This window comes from Podarcis bocagei (assembly GCF_964188305.1).
Source record: "Podarcis bocagei genome assembly, chromosome: 7".
Classification (NCBI taxonomy): Eukaryota; Metazoa; Chordata; class Lepidosauria; order Squamata; family Lacertidae; genus Podarcis; species Podarcis bocagei.
In genome coordinates, this window is record NC_138132.1 from 88,054,203 (window position 1) to 88,078,917 (window position 24,715).

General features: G+C 45.1%; 2 protein-coding genes across 11 annotated transcripts in view; both read right to left on the reverse strand.

The window, feature by feature from the left end:
- RASSF2 (Ras association domain family member 2) overlaps window positions 1–3,413 on the reverse strand; it is a 53,206-nt gene extending 49,793 nt beyond the window's left edge. Inside the window, exon 1 of the mRNA XM_081203328.1 lies at window positions 3,309–3,413. The gene's annotated coding sequence lies outside the window, so the exon portion shown is untranslated. The remainder of the gene's footprint in view (window positions 1–3,308) is intronic.
- A 3,622-nt stretch (window positions 3,414–7,035) lies between these two features.
- SLC23A2 (solute carrier family 23 member 2) overlaps window positions 7,036–24,715 on the reverse strand; it is an 87,552-nt gene continuing 69,872 nt past the window's right edge. For all 10 annotated transcript variants that reach the window (XM_081203068.1, XM_081203064.1, XM_081203066.1 and 7 more), the window contains 6 exons: window positions 23,686–23,833; window positions 21,885–21,990; window positions 18,370–18,499; window positions 16,503–16,640; window positions 14,598–14,693; window positions 7,036–13,248 (listed from right to left, as the gene is read on the reverse strand). In XM_081203068.1, the coding sequence (XP_081059194.1) occupies window positions 13,013–13,248; window positions 14,598–14,693; window positions 16,503–16,640; window positions 18,370–18,499; window positions 21,885–21,990; window positions 23,686–23,833 (854 nt within the window). In that variant the 3' untranslated portion in view covers window positions 7,036–13,012. The remainder of the gene's footprint in view (window positions 13,249–14,597; window positions 14,694–16,502; window positions 16,641–18,369; window positions 18,500–21,884; window positions 21,991–23,685; window positions 23,834–24,715) is intronic.

Below are 24,715 nucleotides of genomic sequence, written 5' to 3' on the forward strand. Positions count from 1 at the left end.
TAGGTCTCTTTGTCTGCAGGCACCAGGGTCCACTTGGACCCCTCTCTCCTGTTTCCTCTCTTCTAACAGTTCCCTTGCTCGCAGTAGTTCTATAGCTCTCCACAGCCTTAAAAAGTGAATCCAGACTTTTGGCTGCCTCAGGGCTGGCCGGCCAGCCCATAAGGCAGACTGAAGTGGCTGCCTCAGGCTGCAGAACCCCACATGGGGTGGCACCCCCATTGCCACTGCTGGGGTCATACGACTGCGGCTTCCGGTGGGAGCTCACAAACTCTCACTGGAAGCCACTGCACCATCCAGGTGCACCTATGCAAATAAATTTCACCTGTCCAAGTGGAATTCATAGCCAACAAAACTAATTATTAGTCTGCCTGCTCAAATATGCATATATTGCAATTTCTGGGCACTTTAATAGCACGGAAGGCAAAGGCAAACCTTTTCTAATTTGTAAATAAACAGTTTCCTTGCCTGGTTGCCTGGGTCTAGTTTTCACTTGTGCTAGGCAAATGGGCAAATCTACTACTCGGAACCCTCTGGCACACTAATAAGGAAATTAATCAGCTGGAGCATTTGGTTTTTGTATCTCCCCTTCCAAAAGTTAGGAAACGAGCCCAGCTTGGAACAAAAAATGCTTCTCTCTGCTTAATGCAGCATGTTCACTTAAGCCTCATTAAGGTTTTCCAGACACTGTTTAACTCTTCTGAAATCTTTTTTCCTAGATTTTCAGCATTCAGCAATAATTTATTTTGTAGCACAATTTAGTTTAGCATCAATTCCTTGCTTATTTCATTACATTTCTATCCCACCTGCCATGGAATTCAAGAGCAGCAAAGCCACGAAAGGGTACAAAGCAGGTCCCCAGGTGTGGATCAGGGTACATTGAACCCAAGTGTGTTTCCAGGGTTCATGAGTCCTCCTCTGGGGGTGGGGGGCTTGTTAAACAAAGCGGGGCTCTCCGTTCTGTTTAGGTTTGGCCCACTGGAGCTGCTAGGGGACGCGGGGGGCACTGTGGGTTAAACCACAGAGAATAGGACTTGCCGATCAGAAGGTCGGCGGTTCGAATCCCCATGACGGGGTGAGCTCCCGTTGCTCGGTCCCTGCTCCTGCCCACCTAGCAGTTCGAAAGCATGTCAAAGTGCAAGTAGATAAATAGGTACCACTCCGGCGGGAAGGTAAACGGCGTTTCTGTGCGCTGCTCTGGTTCGCCAGAAGCGGCTTAGTCGTGCTGGCCACATGACCCGGAAGCTGTACGCCGGCTCCCTTGGCCAATAAAGCAAGATGAGCACCGCAACCCCAGTGTCGGTCATGACTGGACCTAATGGTCAGGGGTCCCTTTACCTTTACTGGAGCTGCTGGGGACTGAACCTGGGAACTTTTACATGCAAAGTTTGTGTTCTGCCACTGAATGGCATCTTCTCTGACCCAACTGCTTAGTGACAAGATGAAAATTGAGAAGGCCTGAGTCTTAATGGCAGAGCTATCAAGATTGTTAGGGTCCTTTTAGAACACAAAAAAGCTGAAGCTAGGAATGCATATGTTTAGTACTCCTAAAACAACCTGATCACTAGAAAAAGTCAGAGAATTAAATGTTGTTCATGCTGCCCACCAAAACTGAACACAGAAGAACTGTTGGTTTGTGCCGCCTGCAGAATCAGTTAAGAACCGAGAACAAACCACATATGAACTATCAGGGAAGAATGTGGTGCTCCACCCCTCTTTCACACAGTCTTGGTATGGGAGGAAGAAATGAAGAAGGGGCAGCCAGCAACTGATTCTTCTGCACTTGGAAGCCATTGATTCCAGAGCTGGATATTATTATTTTGAATATTACCCATCCTTCAGGGACAGAGCAGATTAAGAAATATGCAGATGTGGTGCTCCAGAAGAGATCTTGCTGAACATTAAATGTTATACTGGAGGTTATTTGCTAGAGCTGGGCAAAATGGAAGGAAGACTTTGAGAGAGTCTCAAAGGCAGGCAGAAGAGAAGCAAAGCAAAAGTTTGTAGATGGAAATGAAGTCCATCGCAAGAGAAGAATCTTTTGGCACTAACAAAAAAACTGGTAGACGTTTATTGAGACTAGGCCTACTTCATCAGATGTAATTGGATTTAAGTGCAGGGGAAAGAGCCTCAACACACCCAAATTAACAATCCAGTGCATTTAGGAGGCATGTCTGGGGTACAACCAACAAGAGTAACATGCAAGCTCTCTTTCCACCCAGCTAAAGTCCAACCCCCCCCCCAAAGCTAATGGTTAACAGGAATAGACAGACTCACCCCTATGCGTAGTGCAGCACTTTGCAAAACTCACAAGCCCCACTTTCTTCCTCTTTCAGCCGCCCCTCCCCTCCCCCACCCACTTCCTCATCCTCTGTGGAGCTGAGAATCTGAGTCCCAGTGGCAGATAACAAATTACCCGGGGGGGGGGGGCAGAGATGGTACAGCCAGCCACAAAGGCAGCGACAGTCCATCACGGGGAGGGATGAACAGAGAGACACAAAGCGATGGGGAGGGAGGAGTCACCCACCTAGAGTAAGGGAATCCCCTCCCCAAATTCCCAGTCCCTGGGGTGGCCTTCCTTAATTAATTAATATCCTCTTCTTTCACCCCACTCAAGAGAGAACCCAGGAGTCCTGGCCTGTCCCACCCCGCGCCAGAAACAGCAGCACAAACTGTTTCCTCTTAACCACTAATACACTCTCCTCCCAGAGAGTGTCAGAAAGTCGTCCTGGGCCCGATCCTGCCTGCATGCATAAGCACCTAGCGCAATGAATGGGAGCCACAAAGGGGCCCGCTCCTCCCCTCAATTCCCATTCATTCATTCCTCCATCTGAACAGCTGCTTGCGCAGGAGACCCTCCTCTTCTCCGCGCCCCGCTCCGGGAAGGATGGGCTCCAGATCTCTAGGTCTCTTCTCCGTCTACACCAGACGGGTTTACTCGGAAGCAAGGCGGTTGGGGATGAGCGGATAGATCAGGGATAAGCAGTGGGGAGCGGGGTTCCTGGGGGTTCCACACCCCCCCCGCCAGTCCCGCCCAACTCCGAGAAGGGCGCAGGGAGAGCAGTCGCCTTCGCCCAGTTGGGCGCCCACGAATCTAAAGGGGCTTCTTCCGGGGTGGGGGTTCCTTCCAAACTCGGCCGAGTCTCCCCAGGCAGCATCCCCCCCCCGCCCGCCCCCCATGCACCTCGTGGGTCTGTTCTGTCCGGCCGTCGGAAGATGCGGAGAGTCTTTCGGGCCCCCGGGGGGGGGGGTGCGCGTGCGTCTTTGTTGCGCCCCCTCCCTCCACCAGGCGAGGTCCGGCTGCAACTTACCGGGAGCGCCCCTCCCCGGCCCCGATTCCGCGGCTGGGCGTCCTCGCAGGCAGCAGACGACGGCGGCGGCCGCCCGGATCCCCTCCTCGCAGCTGCCGGGGAGGAGTCCCCGCCCCCGCCGGCCGGCCGGCCGGCCTCTCTCTCGGGCGCCCCCTCCCCGCCGCCGCCCAGCCAATCGCCGGCTCATTGGAGGCTCCTCCCGCTGCTGGGGGGCTGCGGGGGGTGAGCCCGGCCAGAGAATGCTATCGAGCGGAGCCTTGCCCGCCCCTCGCTGGGCTGGAGGGGTGCTAGGGATCCCGGCCTCTGGGGGTCCCTCCAGGGTTGGCAGGGTTTTGCTAGCCTCGGACCTCCAAAAACCTGCTGCCCCCTTTGGAGCAAGAGAAGCCAGGGCAGCCAAAGGGACCGTCACGTTGGTTAGGGACCCCCAAGGGTCTTCTAGTCCACCCCTCCCTGCGTTGCAGCTCCAGAATCCCCGAGCAAGGACTTATCTCGCCAGAGTGGTGCATGCTCTAGTTATCTCTCGCTTGGACTACAATGCGCTCTACGTGGGGCTACCTTTGAAGGTGAGCAGGAAACTGCAATTAATCCAGAATGTGGCAGCTAGACTGGGGACTGGGAGCGCCGAGACCATATAACACCGGTCCTGAAAGACCTACATTGGCTCCCAGTACGTTTCTGAGCACAATTCAAAGTATTGGTGCTGACCTTTAAAGCCCTAAACAGCCTCAGTCCAGTATACCTGAAGGAGCGTCTCCACCCCCATCGTTCTACCCGGACACTGAGGTCCAGCGCCGAGGGCATTCTGGCGGTTCCCTCACTGCAAGAAGCCAAGTTACAGGGAACCAGGCAGAGGGCCTTCTCGATAGTGGCACCCACCCTGTTGAACGCCCTCCCATCAGATGTCAAAGAGAAAAATAACTACCAAACTTTTAGAAGACATCTGAAGGAAGGGGAAGATTTTAATGTTTAATAGGTTATTGTATTCTAGTGTTTTGTTGGAAGCCACCCAGAATGGCTGGTGAAACCCAGCCAGATGGGCGGGGTATAAATAAATCATCATCATCATCATCATCATCATCATCATCATCATCATCATCATCATCACCTGCTTTGAAAACCCACAACGAAGGAGAGTCCGCCACATGGGGGGGTTGGATGATCCTTGGGGTCCCTTCCAGACTCTCCGATTCTGTGATTCCGAGAAAGTCCATCCCAATGTTCAACAGAAAATTTTGCCTCATGTTGAGTCACAATTTCCTTTCTTGCCATTGGAATCCAATGGCCATTTGTCATTTGAGAAGACTGAGAGGGCCCGAACCAATGGATTCCAGTGAGAAGAAAGGAGATTTCCACTAAAGATTAGGAAAACCTTTCCGACACTAAGAGGCATTCAACAGTGGAGGAGACTCCTTTCACTGGAGGTTTCTAAACAGACCTTGGATGGTCACCTGTCAGGGATTCTTTAGCTGTGGTTCCTGAATTGCAGGGGGTTGGAGGACCCTGAGTCACAACTCTACAATTCTGATTGCCTCCTTTGTTACCTGGCCTCCTGTGCCCAGGTGACTGTGGAGGAGCGCAGTTGCTCCGTGGATGAACCACGGATTCACAACTTTAATTAAAAGAGGAGTGGGTTAACAAAACATCAGCCAGATCTATGAACCTGGGGGATTCATGCATCTTAATCTGATGCTGGACACAGACAGTGTAGGGGGGGGCTCTATTGTGCTGGTGGGGAAAGAGGAGTCCCACACCTTGGGAGCCACAAGGAAAATGCTGCTTTTCATAATCACAGCAGGAGCTACAGATGTTGGCACAGCCTCTCGCACTAATAGACTTAAACATGCAAAACATCCTTTCATATTGTTCTTTAGTGAACCCTTTTAAAATCACGGCTAGTCTTCCACAGAATGAACTTCAGGAAACCCAAGTTAGAAAAACAAGGTTTCCCAAGGTTATCCACCAATAAAAGAGGTGCGTTGACATTAATTCTGCACACCTTTGAAGCTCCTGCCTCTGAGCTGAAATAATTTGCAGTATTCACAATCATTCATGTATGTGCTGATTGCCCTCCATATCAAGTATCTAATTGCGAGGAAGTAAAACCCTCCGTTTTATTTTCCTTCACAAAGGGCTGTTTTCTTATTGCCATTAGTTTGGCCTTCTTGTCACATTAAACATTCATTAGAACTCAATTTGGGCAAGTCGCATCCAGTATTGTTGCCCATAATATTAACAAAAGAGCCAACTATTTCCTCTGGGAATAGCTAACTTATTGTGGCTCTTGAAAACGGATCCTAAGCATTCACACACACACACACACACACACACACACACACACACACACACACCCGCTAATTACTGCATAAGTTGGGGCCTTGGTGGCAAAGAAGTGAAACGACTAACAGGAATGGAGGAGAAACTGTTAAGTCAGTTCTATTTATAAATTGTGACCTATTTCTAGAGAGCCAGCTCGCTCAGGAGACAGCCCTGAGAGGGAACCTGGTAATATTTCACACACGGCATGTGCCTGGACTAACATCAGGTTTGTTTTTTTGTGGGGAGCAGGGCTACCTCCCACTTGGAATGAGAAAGCCAAATGGAAGAGAACATTATCAGACAGGCTTTGTTTCAGAAAAAGCTATTCGAGGCCTGTTTCAGCATCCTGCAAACATATCACTCTTGAAATACTAGTTTTTACTTTATTGTCCTTTGAAATACAACCAGGGCTGACCCAACTCATTAGGCATTGCAGGAAACTACTTGGGACAGAGACGTGGGGGCTGTGCCCCCCTAGATATTTTCAGACTGCACCTTTCATCATCCCTGGTATGACTGGTGGGGGGGGGGGACAGGCTGGGACTATGGGAACCAGGCAGTAATTCATTCATCCCTTAATTTGACTAGATCAGCAACCCCAAGATTATTATTTTTTGGGGGGGGGGGTAAAGCAAGTGGTAGCAAGTTACTCTGGAAAACCCTTAATCCAGGGGTCATCTTGTCCAGCTCCCTGCAGTGCAGGAACCACAGCTAAAGAATATCTGGCAGTCACCACCTCATCAGGGCAGGGACTTGCCCTCTTGAACCCTGTAAAACATCACACACACACACACTGGTGGTGCTATATAAAGAATAGCATTTGGCATTGTATATATTCAAAAATAGTGGTACAAGACCAAGGTGAGCTACTGTTTTACTCTGCAAGGCATTCAATATAGGATGAAGAAGCTGGTTCAATTTCTGGATTAATTTTTTTCTGGAGGCTTGCAGGGACGACAACCTCTGACTTTGTGTTTAATTATTTTGCTACACATTTTGTTCCGCACTTAATAACCTTAAGGCTAGTGGCATCTTCGTTCTGTAGGGGCCCCTGGTTGAAGTCCTAAGTGCATGGACTGCAAGAATCAATTGCATTAATCAAATTGATATGCACCATGCTGGGGGAAAACTGAAGTTAAAAAGCTCCAGGTTATTACTCAGAAGGGGACTGAAGGGTTACAGAGAGGCAAACCCAGTTTCCGGCTTTTCCTGATGTAGCTCTCCAAGGTACTGCAGTCTACAGTACCTGTAAGGAGGAGAACCTGTTGAGTTTGCTAGTGTAGCGCAGAGACAGAAAGAGCTCTCTGTCTCTGGGCATCAACTACATCTTATTAAACAAGCATTTGGCGTGAGCTGGCCATCTGTTCATCTTAATGTTGGTTCTTCTGTCTCAGAAGAATGACCACGACAGTCCAGTTGCAAAGTTGCATCTAAGTCAACTTTTATTTATACTGAACAGCTTTTAAAAATACAGAATAAAATAGTATTTATCTACTATTATTCACAACATCTGGTCCAAATATTACATATTTCTTAAATATTTCAACGTTTAATAAAGCAATGTTAGAAAAAAATATCCCAACAAAACACAACAAAATTCATAAAAATCTCAATAAAAGAATTACACATCTCAGAGGAAAAACCCAACTTGGTTTGTAACATGAGATTGTGCAGTCAAAAGTCATTCACAAAAAAAAACTCATGGGAAAAAGAATATTATTATTTATCCCCACTGTCTAAAAAACAGTCAAAAGAGTTTGTTACATCAAAAGTTGTTATTATGAACAGACCCAAGAGGAGAAAAAGAAGATGCACTAGAGTTTGGATTGACAGCAAGATGGTTCACTTGGAAAGATGTCAGGCAATAGACAAGGGAATTCTCTGCTATCAAATATGTACTGATGACTAATCACAGCCACAAGCAAATTATAACCAGACAGGAATGTTTTTGATGCCACTCAAGGTGAATTCTCAATACTTAAAGCAGCCCAGCACTATAACGGTTATAGAGACTAATGGGCAGAAGCTGAATACTGGTGAGCACGTGGCCGCCTCACAGCACAGATGGGAAAGGATCTACCACTACAAAATGGGAAGCCCCAGCAGTCTGCTCTCCTCCATCCAGGCAGGTTAAGAAACTGTTTTGAGTGAGAAACTCTATATATGCACCATGCACCATGCAAAAGAAAACCATACAAAATACAAATGGTGAGTGTATCTTGCTCCCAACGCCGCCGCCTTCTGGTGGTGAAAGGTTGGTTATTTTTTGGTTCAAGAAGGCCACTGGAGAAGGGGGGGGGGGAGAGAGAGGCCATTTTGTGCTGGTCTGTCATGCATATTGAGATATGAGTTGCGTCGTCACTTTGGAATGCAGGCACAGGTCCGATGGCACAGGGCTGCTTCTCCACTTTATGGTGTAAAGGGAAAGGAGGCTGCTTCTGGGCACTGAGCAAAGGGGAAAGTGGGATGGGAGTCACCTTTGAGGCTCTGCCCCTTGCAATCTAACAAAAGGGAAGGGAACGGCAGTCGAGAACCAGATGGCCCGTTTTGAATTTGGGCCTATCGAAACCCCAAGAGTGTACAAGCAGCCTTATCATACGCCTTCCCACAAACACCTTCACTAGGCTGGGTTATTCTTCTTTCTGGGAGGCAAAAGCAGCCAAATAGAGAGGCAGCTGCATCCTTGGAGCACCTTGATATATGTGGAAAACATACTTCAGCCAGTGAAGTAGGCTCAGGCTAGCCAATGGCTTTAAACCATCAGCTCCTGAAACATTAGGCTCTCCCCAATTCCTCCCATCGACTCCTACAGGAATCGTTTTAGGAACCCTACCTGCAGAGTTCATGGCTGGGATTGGGCTGAAAGCAAGGAGGCACCAAGGTGAAAAACAGAGAGGGCGAGTGGCTCTAAGGACGCTCCTTGTCCTTAACCATAACATGGGAAGAAGCCTGAAGTTATGCATGCCATCAGAATTTGGCACTTCATAGATGATAGAAGGCTAGAGCCTAACTGTGCCATCAGTGAGAGGTTGACATGTTTTGGTCTGATTGCTTAATCTTTGCATCTGATTAGCATCTCTTTCTAATTCTCAACCAGAGCCGGCCAGAGACATTTTGGTGTTTGAGGCAGAAAATCCAAAAGGCGTTTTCAACCTCCTGACTCCAAACATATACAAAGTAATTAACGCAGCAAAGTTCTCCTTCACAAGCCTCATGGAAACGAACAGCAGCAGGGGGAAAGCACAGTTAACCCCTGTTCGCTTCAAGGAAGTAGGAGAACGTCCCTGTGGATTGTTCCCCCGGGAGCAAGGGTGTGGATGCCTCCCACAGTGTCACCTGCTGAACAGGAGTCAGAATCAAAAGCTACTCTGTCAGATGGCCATGCATCTCGTCTCATGGTTGGACTGCTCTGGGCTCAACATGTTCCATTGCTAGTACACAAGCAATGCTGTTACCGGTACCAATGTTTTCAAGAGAGAGGTGATCAATAACTCCTCTCTGTTTTTACTTAAAGGACATAAGCATGGGTAAATAAAGTATAAACAATCACTAGCAATTCGTCAATGAAGAAATTCTATCACATGACATTGTCATGACAATCATATCACTCCCGCCCAGGAAACCTGTGACAATTTTTATCCTGGGTGGAAATGTTACTCGTTGGGTGTGGTTTTTTTAAGTCTATGGAAATAGAATACTGCAATATTCATGTACAAAGTTGCCATATTGAAAGTTAGTATTAAAGGATGTTAAGACAAATTGACTGTGTAAATTTAAAAACTCCTTCCCTGATGCATCTTATTCTGATTAATACTTTTTTTTTCAATCACAGATAAAATTAACCATTAAATATAAATTCAAGAGGCATAATTTTATAAGACACATTCATAAATCGTAGCCAGAGTAGTTAATTAAAAAAAATTAACATAGGTTTTTATTTTAAATACAAAAGCTCAGAAATTGTTTTGCTTTCAATATACGTTTCTAGATCTTTGACATGACAGTGATGGTTTAGTCATGAATATTTATTTCTTTTAACCGAAATTTGTCAGTGATTTCCCCCAACCTCTCTCATAAGGTGATCTGTCTGGGCAGCATTGTTTTATAGCAGAAAGACAGGAGGCTACAATAAGCACACAATTCAAAGCATCACTACCTTGTTCTGACTTCCTTCCAGCTAGGATACATGTAAGGAGCTAACCGTTCTTTGCTCTCACACAATACTGGGATCTACTCCAAACACAGCATATATACGGTTGGAGCCCAATGTCTGCTAGCTGAAGTTCATACAATACTTTGAAAAGTTAACAAGAGGTACATCAAATACCTCCCCTTGATTGAAATTCACAGGCCTTGGAGGTTATCCAGAAAAATGAGTTTTCTGAATTCTCTCTTAGGAATACAGCCCTAAGCCATTTTGATCCCCGAGTTGGACAAGGCGCAGATTATGGTTCTTCCCACTAATTAACACAGGGTGCCATCTGCCATTCATGTGTCCAACATCACTGAAATTAATGGGAGCTGTGAAAGAACACTGCTGTGCTCTTTGGCTTTAATGGTGCTTGACTCCCATCTCCTGCTCTTAATGATACCCAAGACCTGCTATCTCACTACACTTTCCTATCTTGGACTCTCAAAATTCTCTCCAAAGTTAAAAGCATGCTTTCTTCTCAGGACAACAAAGTATTCTTGCCACAACTGCAAAAGCACCTGACCCTTCTGGATGCTCTGCATCCAGGCTGTCAAAAATCTTTTCTAAAAGCAGCAGCAATTGCAATGCCCTCTTGTGGTTGCTTCTGCAAGAGAAAACCCGCCACGGCCTTCGCTTTAACCACTTTGCCTTTCAAAGTGAACCTGCCTCGTCTCTCTCAGAATATATATATATATGGGGGCGCAGAGTAAAGCGGACTGCACCTGTAAACACTGCAAGACTCTGGAAACATTTCATTCCATAGATCTATATCCCAGGAGGGCATTTTAAAAACTCACGTCATTTGCACCTCAGAAGTGAGACAAGAAGGATGGATCACTTTAACACCTCTTTTCCTTCTGTGTGATATATGGACTAGCTCTTAGCTGCATGTGTCAAGCGGCTACTGAAGAAGTTGGGTGCTTACCTTGCCGCAGTTGTTAGCAGAATATGAAAGCTACTCAAGACAGCTGTAGCCACACAGCTGGTAGCAGGGCACATGTAACAGCCCATCTTTCTTATTTACTGCGCTGGGCCCAATCTATTGGAGATCTACTCCTTTACTGAAGCAAAAGGGGAAGCTGTGGAAGAGTGTTATTACAGTAGTGCATCACATTCAGTGACATCTTCAGTTCTGCTATAAACAAACAACCGGCACCTTAGAAAACAAAAATGACCCAAACAAGGATATACTAAATTCTGACAATGTTATGAATACACAACATTTGCTTCTCTAATGCAGCCTTCGACAACCTGGTGTCCTCTAGATTTTGGACTGCAATTCCCATATGGCCAGTCTGGCTGGGGCGGAAGGGGATTGTAGCACAAAATATCTGGAGGGCGCCAAGTTGGCGAAGGCTGCTCTAATGTGTGCGGAAAATCTTGGCTTTGGCATTTTGCATTATTATAAGCCACCTATAGGGGGGCGGTTCCTTTCCACCCACCTTTTCTTTGGTTGCTCATAAAATAAAGGTGGAAAGCAAACATGCTGCCCCTGTGCTTTTACTCAGAAGTCCCACTGCGCCCAGTGGAGCTTAATCCTAGGTGAGTATGCACAGGGTTGTGGCCTTAGTTTCTGAAGCTCATGCAACAGCCCCGATTTAACCTTTTTAAAAAATTTAAAAGCAGCTACTTTTTGGGCTGGTTTTCGTGATACCTGGTTTGAATCCAAGACAGCAAACTGCTGCAAGGTCTCTGAAGAAAGATGAGAGAGGGGATATAACCCTGATGTGAAAAGCTATACAATGAAAATGTCACTGAAATGGTGGGAAACACCCACCATCTGCTGATTGCCTTCCCTTCCCCACCATTCAATACTGATACATCAACACTCCTTACACCTTTCTCAAACCCTAATAGCCTCAGTAATCAACAAGAGTGGCTTTATGCCTCTCATGCTCAAGAAACTGGCAACAAATGTACAGTACCTGTGTTGGGAACCAAAAAAGAAATAGAGATACAAAACAGGAGCACTTTAGATCACACCGACTTTGAGAGTACAGGCTTTGAGAGAAGACTTACCCTAATGCCTCTCTAACAAATCTTTCCACAGCTTCAAAAATGCCTTTTGGGCCACATCGGGGGGTGGGGGGGTGACAATAAGAAAGGAACAAAATGCTGATGTCTAAAAACTAATCTGCAACAGTAAGAACATTACACAGGAATAATTTTTTTTACAATTATAAATGCATGATGAGCATTAACAGCTATGTAATGTCAGAGCCAAGACTAGTAGAAGAAAAAAATCAAGAGTCTGAATGGCACCCACAGTGGGCCCCCGATACCCGTTAAACCACCCTGTGGACAGTGATGCACACACAGTCTCTCTTCTTTTAAAAGCAGGTCCCATGTTAAGCTCAGAAAGGGAGGAAAACACAAAGGCAACATTAACTGAAGGCTGTTTCTGGGACAGGCAGAACTGCATGAAGCAGGTCAGTACAAATCCAGAGATAACTAGATAGTTCCGTTCTCCATTGAGAAGTAGTGAATTTGGCTGCTTAATAAATATCACTTTTAAAAGACTGGCCTGAAGGGATGCAAGACAGTGAGCTGCTTAGGCAATCTGTCAGGTTCAGGGATGTGCAATTTGACGACAGCCAGAGGCAAAGCCCCAGTCAACCCTGTCCACAAAAGGTGCTCAGCTAGGACTCGTTAAGCACCCCAGAGCCATGTCACTTTCTTAGGAACAGAAGCTTGTGCAAAGGCACCACTTGTCGGTACATCCAATACACAATGCTGGGAAGCTTTGAAAACACTGTCTAGTATGGAACACTTTGGTATAATTTGCCAGAATAATGCCAACAAATGACTGGGGGCTTATGAGAGTTAAATAAAAAAATGGAATGTATCAGCTATAAAATGGGAAAGACACAGCCTGCTTAAGCGCCGTGTTTACAATATTTACCAATTTTGGATCTGGATTAAACGTTGAACAGTAGTTGCCCCGCCAAAATCAGCAAAAGCAATTCTAACAGTACTTCTTAAAAACAAAACAAAAAGCACAACGTAATTATAGAGAGACGTTATAGATAGCTATCACTGTCCACAATAGGAAAGCTATTTTTTTTAATCTGTTTCGGCTCTGGTTCCAGAATTCAAAATGCAGAAATACAAAAAACATAAAACAAAACAAGGTCAGCAAGGAACTGCAGAGGTGTCTGTCACTGCAGCTGGTCGACAGGGGCTGCAGCTGCAGGGGCTATACAGTGGCCTCCGAGTCCTCCTCCTCTGTGCTCTGGCAGCTACTGTTTTGCCTGAAGCCTTTCCATGTGTAGCCCATGAAGGTGGGGCTGATGGGTAAAAAGCGGAAGCATTTGTACTTCCTCACAAATTCCATGCCAAAAGGCAAGTCATAAGTTTCCATGCCATCGATGGATTTGCTGCCTTTGCACACTCCTTTCTTCCATTTCTGGATTCCTCTTTCTTCGGGGCTTCCTGGGTATCAAAAGGATAGGGAGAGAGCTGCATCAAGAGCTGAACATTGGAGACATAAGCCCCTCTCTAATAACACTGGGATTCATGGACACCCAATGAAACTGCATGCTGCAAGATTCAGGACAGAGCAAAGAAAGTCCTCCTTCATGCAACACAGAGTTAAACTATGGAACTTGTTCCCGCAGGTAAAGGTAAAGGACCCCTGGATGGTTAAGTCCAGTCAAAGGCGACTATGGGGTTGCGGCGCTCATCTTGCTTTCAGGCCGAGGGAGCCGGCGTTTGTCCACAGACAACTTTCTGGGCTGTGAGTAACCGCTTCTGGCACAACGGGACACCATGATGAAAGCCAGAGCGCATGGAAATGTCGTTTACCTTCCCATCACAGTGGTAACTATTTATCTACTTGCACTGGTGTGCTTTCGAACTGCTAGGTTGGCAAAAGCTGGGACAGAGCAACGGGAGCTCACTACCGTTGTGTGGATTCGAACCCCCGACCTTCCAATCAGCGAGCCCAAGAGGCTCAGGGGTTTAGACCACAGAGCCGCCTGCGTCTCTCCTGCAGGAGACAGATATGGCCACCAACCTAGATGGCTTTAAAAGAGTAGACAAATTGATGGAGGAGAGGGTCATCAGTGACTGATAGCCCTGATGGCTGTGCTCTTCCTCTCCCGTTGGAGGAACCAATGCTCCCCTGTTGCTAGAAACCAAAGGAGAGAAGGGTGCTTTTGTGCTCAGAGCCTGCTTGTGGGCTCCCCATGCAGTGGTGGCCAGATTTGATGAAGTGAAGGACTGTGAGGGCCAACCTAAGGGCCGACCAAAGTTGTTGAACTTTTCTTAGGATTGAAGTTGTTGAGGGTTTTTTAGGATTTTATGCCAGGAAATAAACTGCCGCAGGGGCCGGATTAAACCAATTAGGCCCCCGAAATGGACTTTGGACATGCCTGCATCAGGGCATCTGGTTGGCCACTGTGAGAACAGGATGCTGGCCTAGAGGGGCCATTGGCCGGATCCAGCAGGCTCTTCTGATGTGCTTCTAAGCCCCTTTCACAGGAAAGCTGGCCCCACTCCATCAGCCTGAGCACTGAGTGGGATACCTGGAAAGTGATACTTGTGCAGTTGTGCACAGGGGCTCCAGCTGCCTCAAGGCAGTAGAAGGGGACCTACAAACCCATGAGCCACACAGAAATGAATGAGGATTCCCTAAGAGCACACCATTTGCACTGTTGGATTGTGTTCTGTGTCAACCTGTGGCTGTGCTGCGCATTTTCAGCCTCAAGCAGCACCCGTGTCTTCAACTGGAAAGCAGGGGAGGGAAACAGTGGGGAAAGGCAGCCTGTTGCACTACTCACCTGGAATGGTGTTGTCTAAAATAAATGCTACACAACCCCCAACGAACATGGCTGTAGTGAGAAGAACATTTAACACTTGATCAATGCTGGCTATTCCTACAAGAACAGAAAGGGGAGGGAGAGACTTAGAGCAAAATCTGAAGAGCCGCCATATTCATACACACAATTTCAGGAGCCAAAGTCACACTGTCCACACAGCACAAACACCTGGTGATGTGGATTGCTTAGCAATGCTCATATATTTATATTTATCATCATCATCATCATCATCATCATACCGGGGACTCAAGGAAACTTGCACAAATTAAAATGACTCAGATAAAATACAAAAAGCTAAAAACATATAAAAGACAATCATTCAAAAGTAATTAAGTAATAATAGAACTAAAACAATATATATTGCTATTCCACCCACCCTGTCCCTCACATGGACACAATGGACAGCACTACTCAAAAGTCAGTTGGGAGGCAATTTCCCCTCCTACTAGGAAAGGGCTATAGTTCATTGGTAGAGCACAGGCCTTGGATGCAGACAGGTCTAGGTCCAGAATCAGGTAGCAAGTAGCAGTAGGGTCTCTGCCTGACATCTTGGAAAACTGCTGCCAGTTAAGAGTAGGCAGTACTGGGCTGGATGGACCAATGGCCTGACTCAGTGTAAGCTGGGTTCATGGAACCATGGAACTGCAAGGCACCTCAAAAAGAAATTTAGTCCCACCTACTGCAGTAAATTTACTACTACAGCCTCTGCTTGATCACCACCTCTTACACTGTCAAAGAAGCATGCATCATCCAAGTCTAAATCATCTTTGATTTGAACCTGTTGTTTCAATCCTTTGGAACAAGAGAAAAAGAATCTGCTCCTTTTCCTATATGATAGTCTCTTCTCCTGGCTAAACATACCTAACAGACTCCCAGCTCTTAACTTGTTCGCCCTTGCCATCAGTGGTGGTCCCCAGTTTATGGAACACCCTCCCTAGTGAGGTGCTTCTGCTCCCACTATTAACTTTCAGGAAGAATTTGAAAACATTCCTGTTTACCCAGGCATTTCATGGCTGAGGGATACTGTCCCTGGCATCCCTGACATCACTGGATGGAATAATGTTTAACCGTAACCGCTTTCAGGTGTTATTAACTGTCACTGTTTTTATAATGTTTAAACTGCTCTAGAATGCCCCCCCCCCAATTGTGGATCTGGGCTCCTTCAGAAGGAAGGGTAGGATATAAATTTAACAAATAATAATAAGCAGAAAAAGCATTGTGCATCTATCAACAGTATGTTCCCCAATTAATCTGCGGAAAGATCTATCTTGTAAAAGGGCCTAAAATGCAGATGGGTCCTCGCTCCCAGAAGTGGGCTTCTACAAACAGGCAGTAGTGCTGGTCAACCGATTTTTTATTCAGTTAACAGGGACTTACAACCAGTTGGCTAATTAAGTAATTACAGTTTTTTTTTGTTTCTTTTTAACTAAAATAAATGTGTCTTTATCAAGATCCTGGGCATTTCACTTGAGTGCAAAGTAATTTACAGTAGATACCACAAAGCTCTCTTACCAGATTCAAAAAGCTTGAAAAAGCTTCTTAGAATTGTGGAGGATCCATGTTTAAGAGATATTTTTATTAACCATGGGGAAAGGGACCAAAGTCTCTTTCAGGGCTGCCCTATGAAGCCTTCAAGAACATTGAGTACGGCTGGCGAACCAAATCTTAGTCTGCAATTAAAGCTTTAAGTAATTATACCAGCTGACTGATTAACAATTGCAGCCACAGCTGACAGTACAGGCTGAAATGTTTACAAAATCCATTTCCACATGGGTTGTGTAAATGCATTTTTGTTCAGAACAAGATGTTTCAGCATAAGCTTATTTTAATACATGTAGTAGAATAAGAAAAGGGGAAATTTTGTACCTGTGACAAGTGGATTTTGTCGGAGGTAACTTGGAAGGACCAGTCCAAAGAAGATAGAAAATCCAAGCACAAAAAGGTTCCGAGAAGAGTTTAAATCTATGAACTGCAGGTTAGACAGTCCGACTGCAGTAATCATCCCTGAACAAGAAAAAACAGGACAGGATTTTAGCCTCTACAGTATGCAATGTGAAATACTACACAGACCACCAGTATTTCCCTTCCATTAAAAAGCAAAAACAACCTCCATTTTTGCAGAAGGTAAGAGATGTATGTTCACTTAAGGATGCATAAATATACATTGATAGTTTGAAGACTTATGTTGGGCTGGGGCATTTTTCAGGGGGGATTGCTGGAGTTGTTGCTGTTACATTTTTTTATCTTTATGGTTTATGTTGAAATTGTTGGATTTGGTTGTGCATTTGTGGTGTTTTGCTTATTGTTTATGACTACTTTTCTTATGTTTGTCGTTGTGTAAAGATGGTCTTAACTTTGGAAAGGTGGCATACAAAAAAAAAGGGGGGGGGGATTGATTTATTATGTTTCATGCCTGGCCTTGGGAGTCTGCGGTGATGTGTACCAAGCCGATACATAAATAACATTACGTTTTAAGAATATAAGAAGAGCCTGCTAGAACAGGGCAATGGCCTTTATAGTCCAGCATCCTGTTCTCACAGTGGCCAACCAGCTGCCTGTGGGAAACCCGCACACAGGACCTTAGTACAAGGGCAGTCCTCTCCCTTCCTACTATTTCCAGCAAATCTGCTCCACTTCCCAGTGGGGAGGAGTTGTGGTGGACCACGTGGCCACCCACTCCCCACCGGGGGCGGGGGACTCTGTCCCCTGTTGCCTGGGGGATCCTGGCCACGTCAGAGCCCGGTCAGCCAACCCGCTGGCCGGGGCCGTTTAAATTGGAGGAGCGAGCCAGAGGACTTCCTCTTTGGCTCGCTTCCTCAATCACCCGCCCCCCCCCCTATTTTGCAGGTTAGGCAATGGCCTTGCTATGGACTTCGGTTGGTCGCCTTGGTTGTCCGAGGGGCCTGGTAGGAATTTTTCCACCTGGCAAATGGGCACTGGCCACTTGGTTTTCACCTACCTCGTAGCAATCGTCACAACTTTGTTAGGGTTGCAGTTAGGCATTGTTTGACCTTGTGTGGGGGAGGGGAGGTGTGGCCATCACCGGTATTCCGTTAAAGGAATCGGGGGGGGAGGGGGGTTGATCTAGTCTGAAGCCCAACTGGGGGCTAAGGCCTTGACACGACCCCGACGGGAACACCAGAGGGAGCTTGAGTTGGTTCGCATCGACAGGGCTACCCCTACCGGTGACTTACCCTTACTGGGACTTCCTGCATAATGGGCAGGAGTCAGATATAGCCAGGTCCAATCAATGCCTAAGCCAGTACCGCTCACATTCTTTAATTTCAATAAAGTTGTGGCCAAAATTTGCCCAATAACGTAAACCTAATATCCGTGTCCTTATGTGAGTTATTTCCAACGAGGGGCTGGCTGCGGGGTCTCAACACGCAACTGGTATTCAGAAGCACTGCTGCCTCCAATTGTGGAAGGAGACCACAGCCACCAGTTCTTTCTGTAAAACTGCACAGCATTACTCAGCAGCCTAACAAACAATGGGGGAGATGTGTGCCAGTCTACTAAGGTTGTGACCCTTTCAGCTCATGCAAACAGGTGGGTTGTACCCTGAAGCAGCATCACCAGACATCAAAGTGAGCATCTGGAAGGCACTTCTCCCAAGCAAGTCCATGAGAAAAGACAGGAGACTCGGCTGACAGCTGGAGAAGTGGCAGCTGACATGGCTGTGCACAGAGCTCATTTCTAACAGGCAAAAATATAAGGAGGGAAATTCAAATACCAAAGAGAGTGCAGAAGAGAGCGCCAAGCACTGGGTCAGGGAGGGATGCAAAGAGGGCGCTGAACTTGCCAACCATTCCAAGCAACAACATGAACGCTGCCCCGTACTGAATCACTCGCCGACTTCCAACCTACGGAACACACAACAAAAAGGGAGATAAATTACAATATTTCTGGCAGTTGCTCTTAGAATCATAGAGTTGGAAGGGACCCAAGAGTCATCTAGTCCAACCCCCTGGGATGCAGGAATCTCAGCTAACGCATCCAGGACAGATGGCTTAAAAACTTCCAAGGAAGGAGCGTCCACAAGCGCCCGAGGGAGACTGTTCCACTGTCTTGTTCATGATGACAACTTGTGATTTCATCACAAAGTTGTAAAACTGACATGGGAAACTTTTAGCCCTCCAGATGCGGGCAAACTACAACACTCATCAGTCAGTGGCTGTGCTTGCTAGGGCTGACGGCTGCTGTAGTTCAGCAGCTCTGGAAAAAATATAGAATCTTTAGCTGATTTAAATGCAATATTCCATTTCCTCACTTGATGGCTCACTTGTTCGTGATGGCTCTCTGCTGAAGGACAAGAAGGATCCTCCTCAATGGGGAGGGTGTTTGGTGAGATCTGTGTATCAATATGCAGGTGGGCCTTTTTTAATTACTGGAGCATTGCACTGCCAGCCACAGAACAATTTCTCTGAGTCAATTCGGGGACTGCAGTGAAGGGGAAGGACTAGGGGTAGCTGCAACAACAGCTGCAGAGGAAACAGATTAGGGACTCAGTGGCACAGAGAATTAAAAGCCTCTGTTATTAGATGGATATCCCAACTAAACCTCACCATCTCCTGCTAGTTTGGTGAAAACTGCCTGACCTCGGCTTTTTCCTTGCTCCACAACCCCAGCAAGTTTAAAACTTTTTATTTTTATTTTTCAAACACTCTACAGGCCGATTCCCTATGGCCACAGTTATCATGTGATCACTTGACAGGATGATACTGCAGGCCAGTATGTTATCATGTGTTCCCAGTATTTATCAATGGAAGCAAACTGATAAAGCCACTAGATACATTCCACATCAGCTGAATGTGAGACCTGGCAATACAGATTCGTGCTTTGGGGCATTTTAGTTCAAAAAGACTATTTTTGTAGAGTTACATAACACAGAGACATTTCCATTGCTTGGGGCTACACTCTTTGAAGAGCTCAACTGAACAAAAGCGATGCTTTGCACAAAACAAAGCTTCTCAGGAGAAGCACAAATCAATTCCTTGCGAAGTTTTTGCGCTGACAGTTTAACACACAAGCAGCAGAGTCCATGTGACAATCAACATTCACTTGACTTGAGTCACACTCTGTGTGTGGGCAAAGGTCTCTTCCACCACACTTTCCCATTGCGTTATTTAGTGCTATCTATACAATGAAAAAGACTACGAACAAAGGCAAGCTGCACTGGCAGAACATACCTCTTTGAAAACATTTCCCATGCTATTTTCCTTAAACAGCCTTTATTTCTACTACAATCCCATAAACAGACATTTTGCCCTAAGGGGATGTATAAAGTGGCAGCACCTACACTTTGGAATTCTCTGCCTACTGATATCAAGCGGGTGCCTTCACTGTATTCTTTTCTTATGCCTGCTAAAAATGCTATTGTTTAGACAAGCTCAGAAAGTTGATGTGAATTCTCATCAGTTTTAGTATTTTAATATTTTTGTATGTTTTAACTGTAAACCACTTTCAGTGTATGCATTTTATGAAGTAAACACGTAATACATAAAGTGCCTTTGTAACATTTGCTTGTACCATGTTCAGAAATTATTTAATCCATGACTGGAAATGACGAGATCAAGGTAAAACAGATGTGACAGGTCCCTAGATAACTGCAGACAGCCAATATTAGGCTATGGAAATGGGGCCAACCCACTACTGCACTTCCATGTACAGTGGTACCTCTAGTTACGAACTTAATTCGTTCCGGAGGTCCATTCTTAACCTGAAACTGTTCTTAACTAGAGGTGTGCTTTCGCTAATGGGGCCTCTTGCTGCCGCTGTGACGCCAGCACATGATTTCTGTTCTCATCATCCTGCGGCAAAGTTATCAACTTGAGGTAACTCTTCAAAGTTAGCAGAGTTTGTAACCTGAAGCATATGTAACTTAAGGTACCACTGTATTTTTGTTAGAAACCTCGCCCTCCCTGCCTAAAAAAAATTGCATCCAGTAGATGGCGATGTTCATATTCAGATTTCACAAGCAAATCACTGATGATAAAAAAAAAAGATTTAAGGGCCAAGCTACACATGACTCTAGAAATATTGTGTCTTTAAGCACCTGTCCCCATCATGTATAAAACATGCTGGATGGAAGTACAACTTGCAGCACAAGATGTGGGGTGGAGGGAGGAGATGCTGAAACCACCACCTCCATTCCCCGCAAACCATTCCTCAAGGATATTAAACTGTATGCATATACACAGCTTATTTATTTCATTTATAAAAGTATTTATGTACTACCTACTATGGTGAGTTTCAAGGCAATGTCTAACAAGACTATTAAAACAATGACATCTTCATACAAATCAAACTAAAGTGCAGTTGATACACATAATTTAATAATATTACTGGAACTAAACATCAGAAACTATTTAGATTACATTAGATTTATTGAATTTATGTATCGCTTCGCACACAAAAGGAGTGTGATTTTTAATAGACTAAAATACAATATACAAGAAGAATACAATTTTAACAAGTGTCACAATATCATTGGTGTTGGCACTTGTTAGATCCCAAAGGGGTTTCACATGTGACTTTTATAGCGTTTTAACTCACCACACCCCAGCATTCCACTTAAATAATAATAATAATAATAATAATAATAATAATAATAATAATAATTTTTATTTATACCCCGCCCTCCCCAGCCAAGGCCGGGCTCAGAGCGGCTTACAAGCAATAATAAAAACAAGTTGAATGATTACAACTTAAAAACAAAATTAAAATACAACATTAAAATATTGAAGCATTAAAATATTAAAATGTAGCCTCATCGCAGGAGGAGAAAGGAAAAGAAAAAAGAAAGAGAGGGAGGGAATCAAATTGGCTCCAAGCCAAAGGCCAGGCGGAACAACTCTGTCTTACAGGCCCTGCGGAAAGAAATCAGATCCTGCAGGGCCCTGGTCTCATGAGGCAGAGCGTTCCACCTGGCCGGAGCCAGAGTTGAAAAGGTTTTAAGTGGGAACAACCATCCCATTTCATATTTGCAAATGATAATGGAGAGTTGAGTCCAGCTTTTTCGTGCAGTGACACGTGAAACATCTCAAGTTCACTGATCTTTAAGTACTCTGACTGCAAGAGGGTGCATTTTTAAAATAATAATAACAACGCCACAGCAATCAGACTGTGTTTTCTATGTACAACTTTAACTGAACTCTGCTCTTGAGCAAGTCCCTCTCTCTTCACTAGGCATGTGCAGGGGAAGCTCCCACCGCGATAAATCTCAAGCTTATTTGAACAGATATGTACCTTCGTAATCCCCAAGACTCCGATGTTGGGGCTAGAGGAAGTGGATCCATTCCCAGTGCCAAACACTCCATCTAATACACAGGAAAGGCCTTCTATGAAAATGCCCCTGCAATTAGAAGAAAAATGTTGAGATTATGCTATATAGCATGTTAGAAAAGCATGAAAACTAGTCAAGGCCAGGCAAACACTCAAGCAGGACTGGCAGCCACTGTAGTTAAGGGCTGGTTATTTTACAGTTAAAGACGTCATCAACTGGTCAAATATTCTTATGCATTTGTAACACAGAATACAGTGGAACCTCAGAAGCCAAACACCTTTGAACTCGAACATTTCGGATCCCAAATGATTGAAACCCGGAAGTGATTGTTCTGGTTTTCGAATGATTTTCAGAAGCCGAACGTCCGCCGTGGCTTCCAATTAGCTGCAGGATGCTCCTGCAGCCAATCAAAAGATGCACTTTGGAAGCTGAACGCTTTGGAAGTCAAATGGACTTCCGGAATGGATTCTGTTCCACTTCCAAGGTACAACTGTACTACAAATAAAACAAAGTGATTCCCCCCCCCCCCCCGACCTCATACAAGCAAAAGGAAAACGCCACACCATCTCCTGGCCTGCAGTAGAAAGATCCAAGAAAACTCAAGCCCATTAGAGACATCCTCTTCCTGACCTTCTCATCTCTGCCTCTTCTGCAGTTCTTGCCAACTCTCACTTTCTGGATTCCTTGTGTTCTTTCCAGCTGCCTAAGGAAACTCACACTAACTTTTGTCTTTACATATGAAACTTCTGCTATTGTCTTTCACTAAGCCGCCCTGAGCCCGGTCTTGGCTGGGGAGGGCGGAGTATAAATAAATTATTATTATTATTATTATTATTATTATTATTATTATTATTATTATTATTACTACTACTACTACTACTACTACTACTACTACTACTGCATAGGGGTCACAAATTGATATCTAGCTTCTCAGTATGATTCTTTTTCATTCTAGCATCTACTGAATGGTCTGTTTTCAATGTATGCATTATTATATTATATATTATTGTTCTGTACGAATTTGTCACTGCACTGATGTTGTATTTCTTACGTATTGTTGCATATTATTTTTGTTATGGAATTGTTATCAGGATTGTTGATCTTTGCTATGCATTGTGCTCCCACTGCTATTGTACAGTGCTTTGAGCATATTTTTTTATGGAAAGGCATCATATCAATAAACATGTTGATTCTACATTTTTAAAGTATTTAGACACCCTGAACTTTACAGTCATGATGGGGAGAGAGAAAGAGGTAGTCAGCTGGCCGGTCAGCTGACCACCTTGCCAATTCAAATATTTTGAAGCCAAGTCAAACTGGATGTTTGGCAGGGCAATGCAGGACACAAGGAATCCAGAACATGACTGAGAAGGATGCAGTGGAGTGATTTTCTCTCTGTGGCTGCTCAGTGCAAACACGACCACAGAACCATTTCTTGATTATTCAACACTTTCTGACTTGCGGAGGAACGTGTAATTGTCCCTAGTGAAAACAGGTTAGAAGTAAGTCAATGTGATATGAAATCTGCCTGTGGGATTTGACCAATTAAGGTAGTTTGATCATCGACATCACTAATTGATGCTGCAATATTGAGTTCTGAGTATCCACATGCAAACTCATCCTCATATATGCTACAGTTCTGAATGTTTGGGTCCCAAAAGTCTATAATATTGCAAAACCTGAAAGAAGTTAGAACTTTGAATCCAGGGAAATGGGGCACAGCAAAGGGTGAGAAGGAAGCAAAGTCTTTTCCAGGAGGCTTACCTGTTTATTGCATGGATTGGTGGTGGAGGAGCACAAGATAACCTCGCACAGGCATAATAATCGCCAATTGATTCAATGATGCTAGCAACCACGGCACTGAGCATTCCTATCACACCTGCAGCTGATATTGTAGGTAATCCCCATTGAACTGTGAAGACAAAAAACCCCATAATCGTTCTTACTGTATTTAAAGCAAAGTGACTTTTAAGGTGTAAAGTGTTCTCTTAGCTCATAGGATGGCTAATTTCTGGGTTTTAGGGGTAGGCAATAGCATTTCTTTTCAAAACAGTGGTCATGCCACACAAACTGACACTTCATATGTAGTTAGCCAGTATAATGAATTGGTACCATCAGGAGGGCTTCCCACATGCATTTACATAGAATCAGAATTGTAGATTTAGGTGGAACCCCATGGGTCATGTGGTCCAACTCCCTGAAATGCGGGAGTCTCAACACACAGTCCGCCACCCAATTTGAAACCATACCGTACCCTGCTTAGCTTTTGCAATACTGAGCCTAGGGTTTGCTGATGAGAATGTAGGTGGTTCGAATCCCCGTGACGGGGTGAGCTCCCATTGTTCAGTCATAAGCTCCTGCCAACGGGGTGAGCTCCCATTGTTCAGTCATAAGCTCCTGCCAACCTAGCGGTTCAAAAGCACCTCAAAGTGCAAGTAGATAAATAGGTAACCCTCCAGCGGGAAGGTAAACGACATTTCCGTGCACTGTTCTGGTTTTGCCAGAGGTGGCTTAGTCATGCTGGCCACATGACCCAGAAAAACTGTCTGGAGACAAACGTCGGCTGCCTCGGCTAGTAAAGCGACATGAGTGCCGCAACCTCAGAGTCATTCGCGACTGGACTTAACTGTCAAGGGTACTTTACCTTTACCTTAGCAGTTTTATTAGCATCACATACAGGTAGGTTTACCTGCACATCACATTTTTAAAATCCAAAAATTAGATTAAAAATAATGTGGAATATTTATCTAATGCAACCTGTCTATTTTCCTCATGAGTGGAAGCATGGACAACC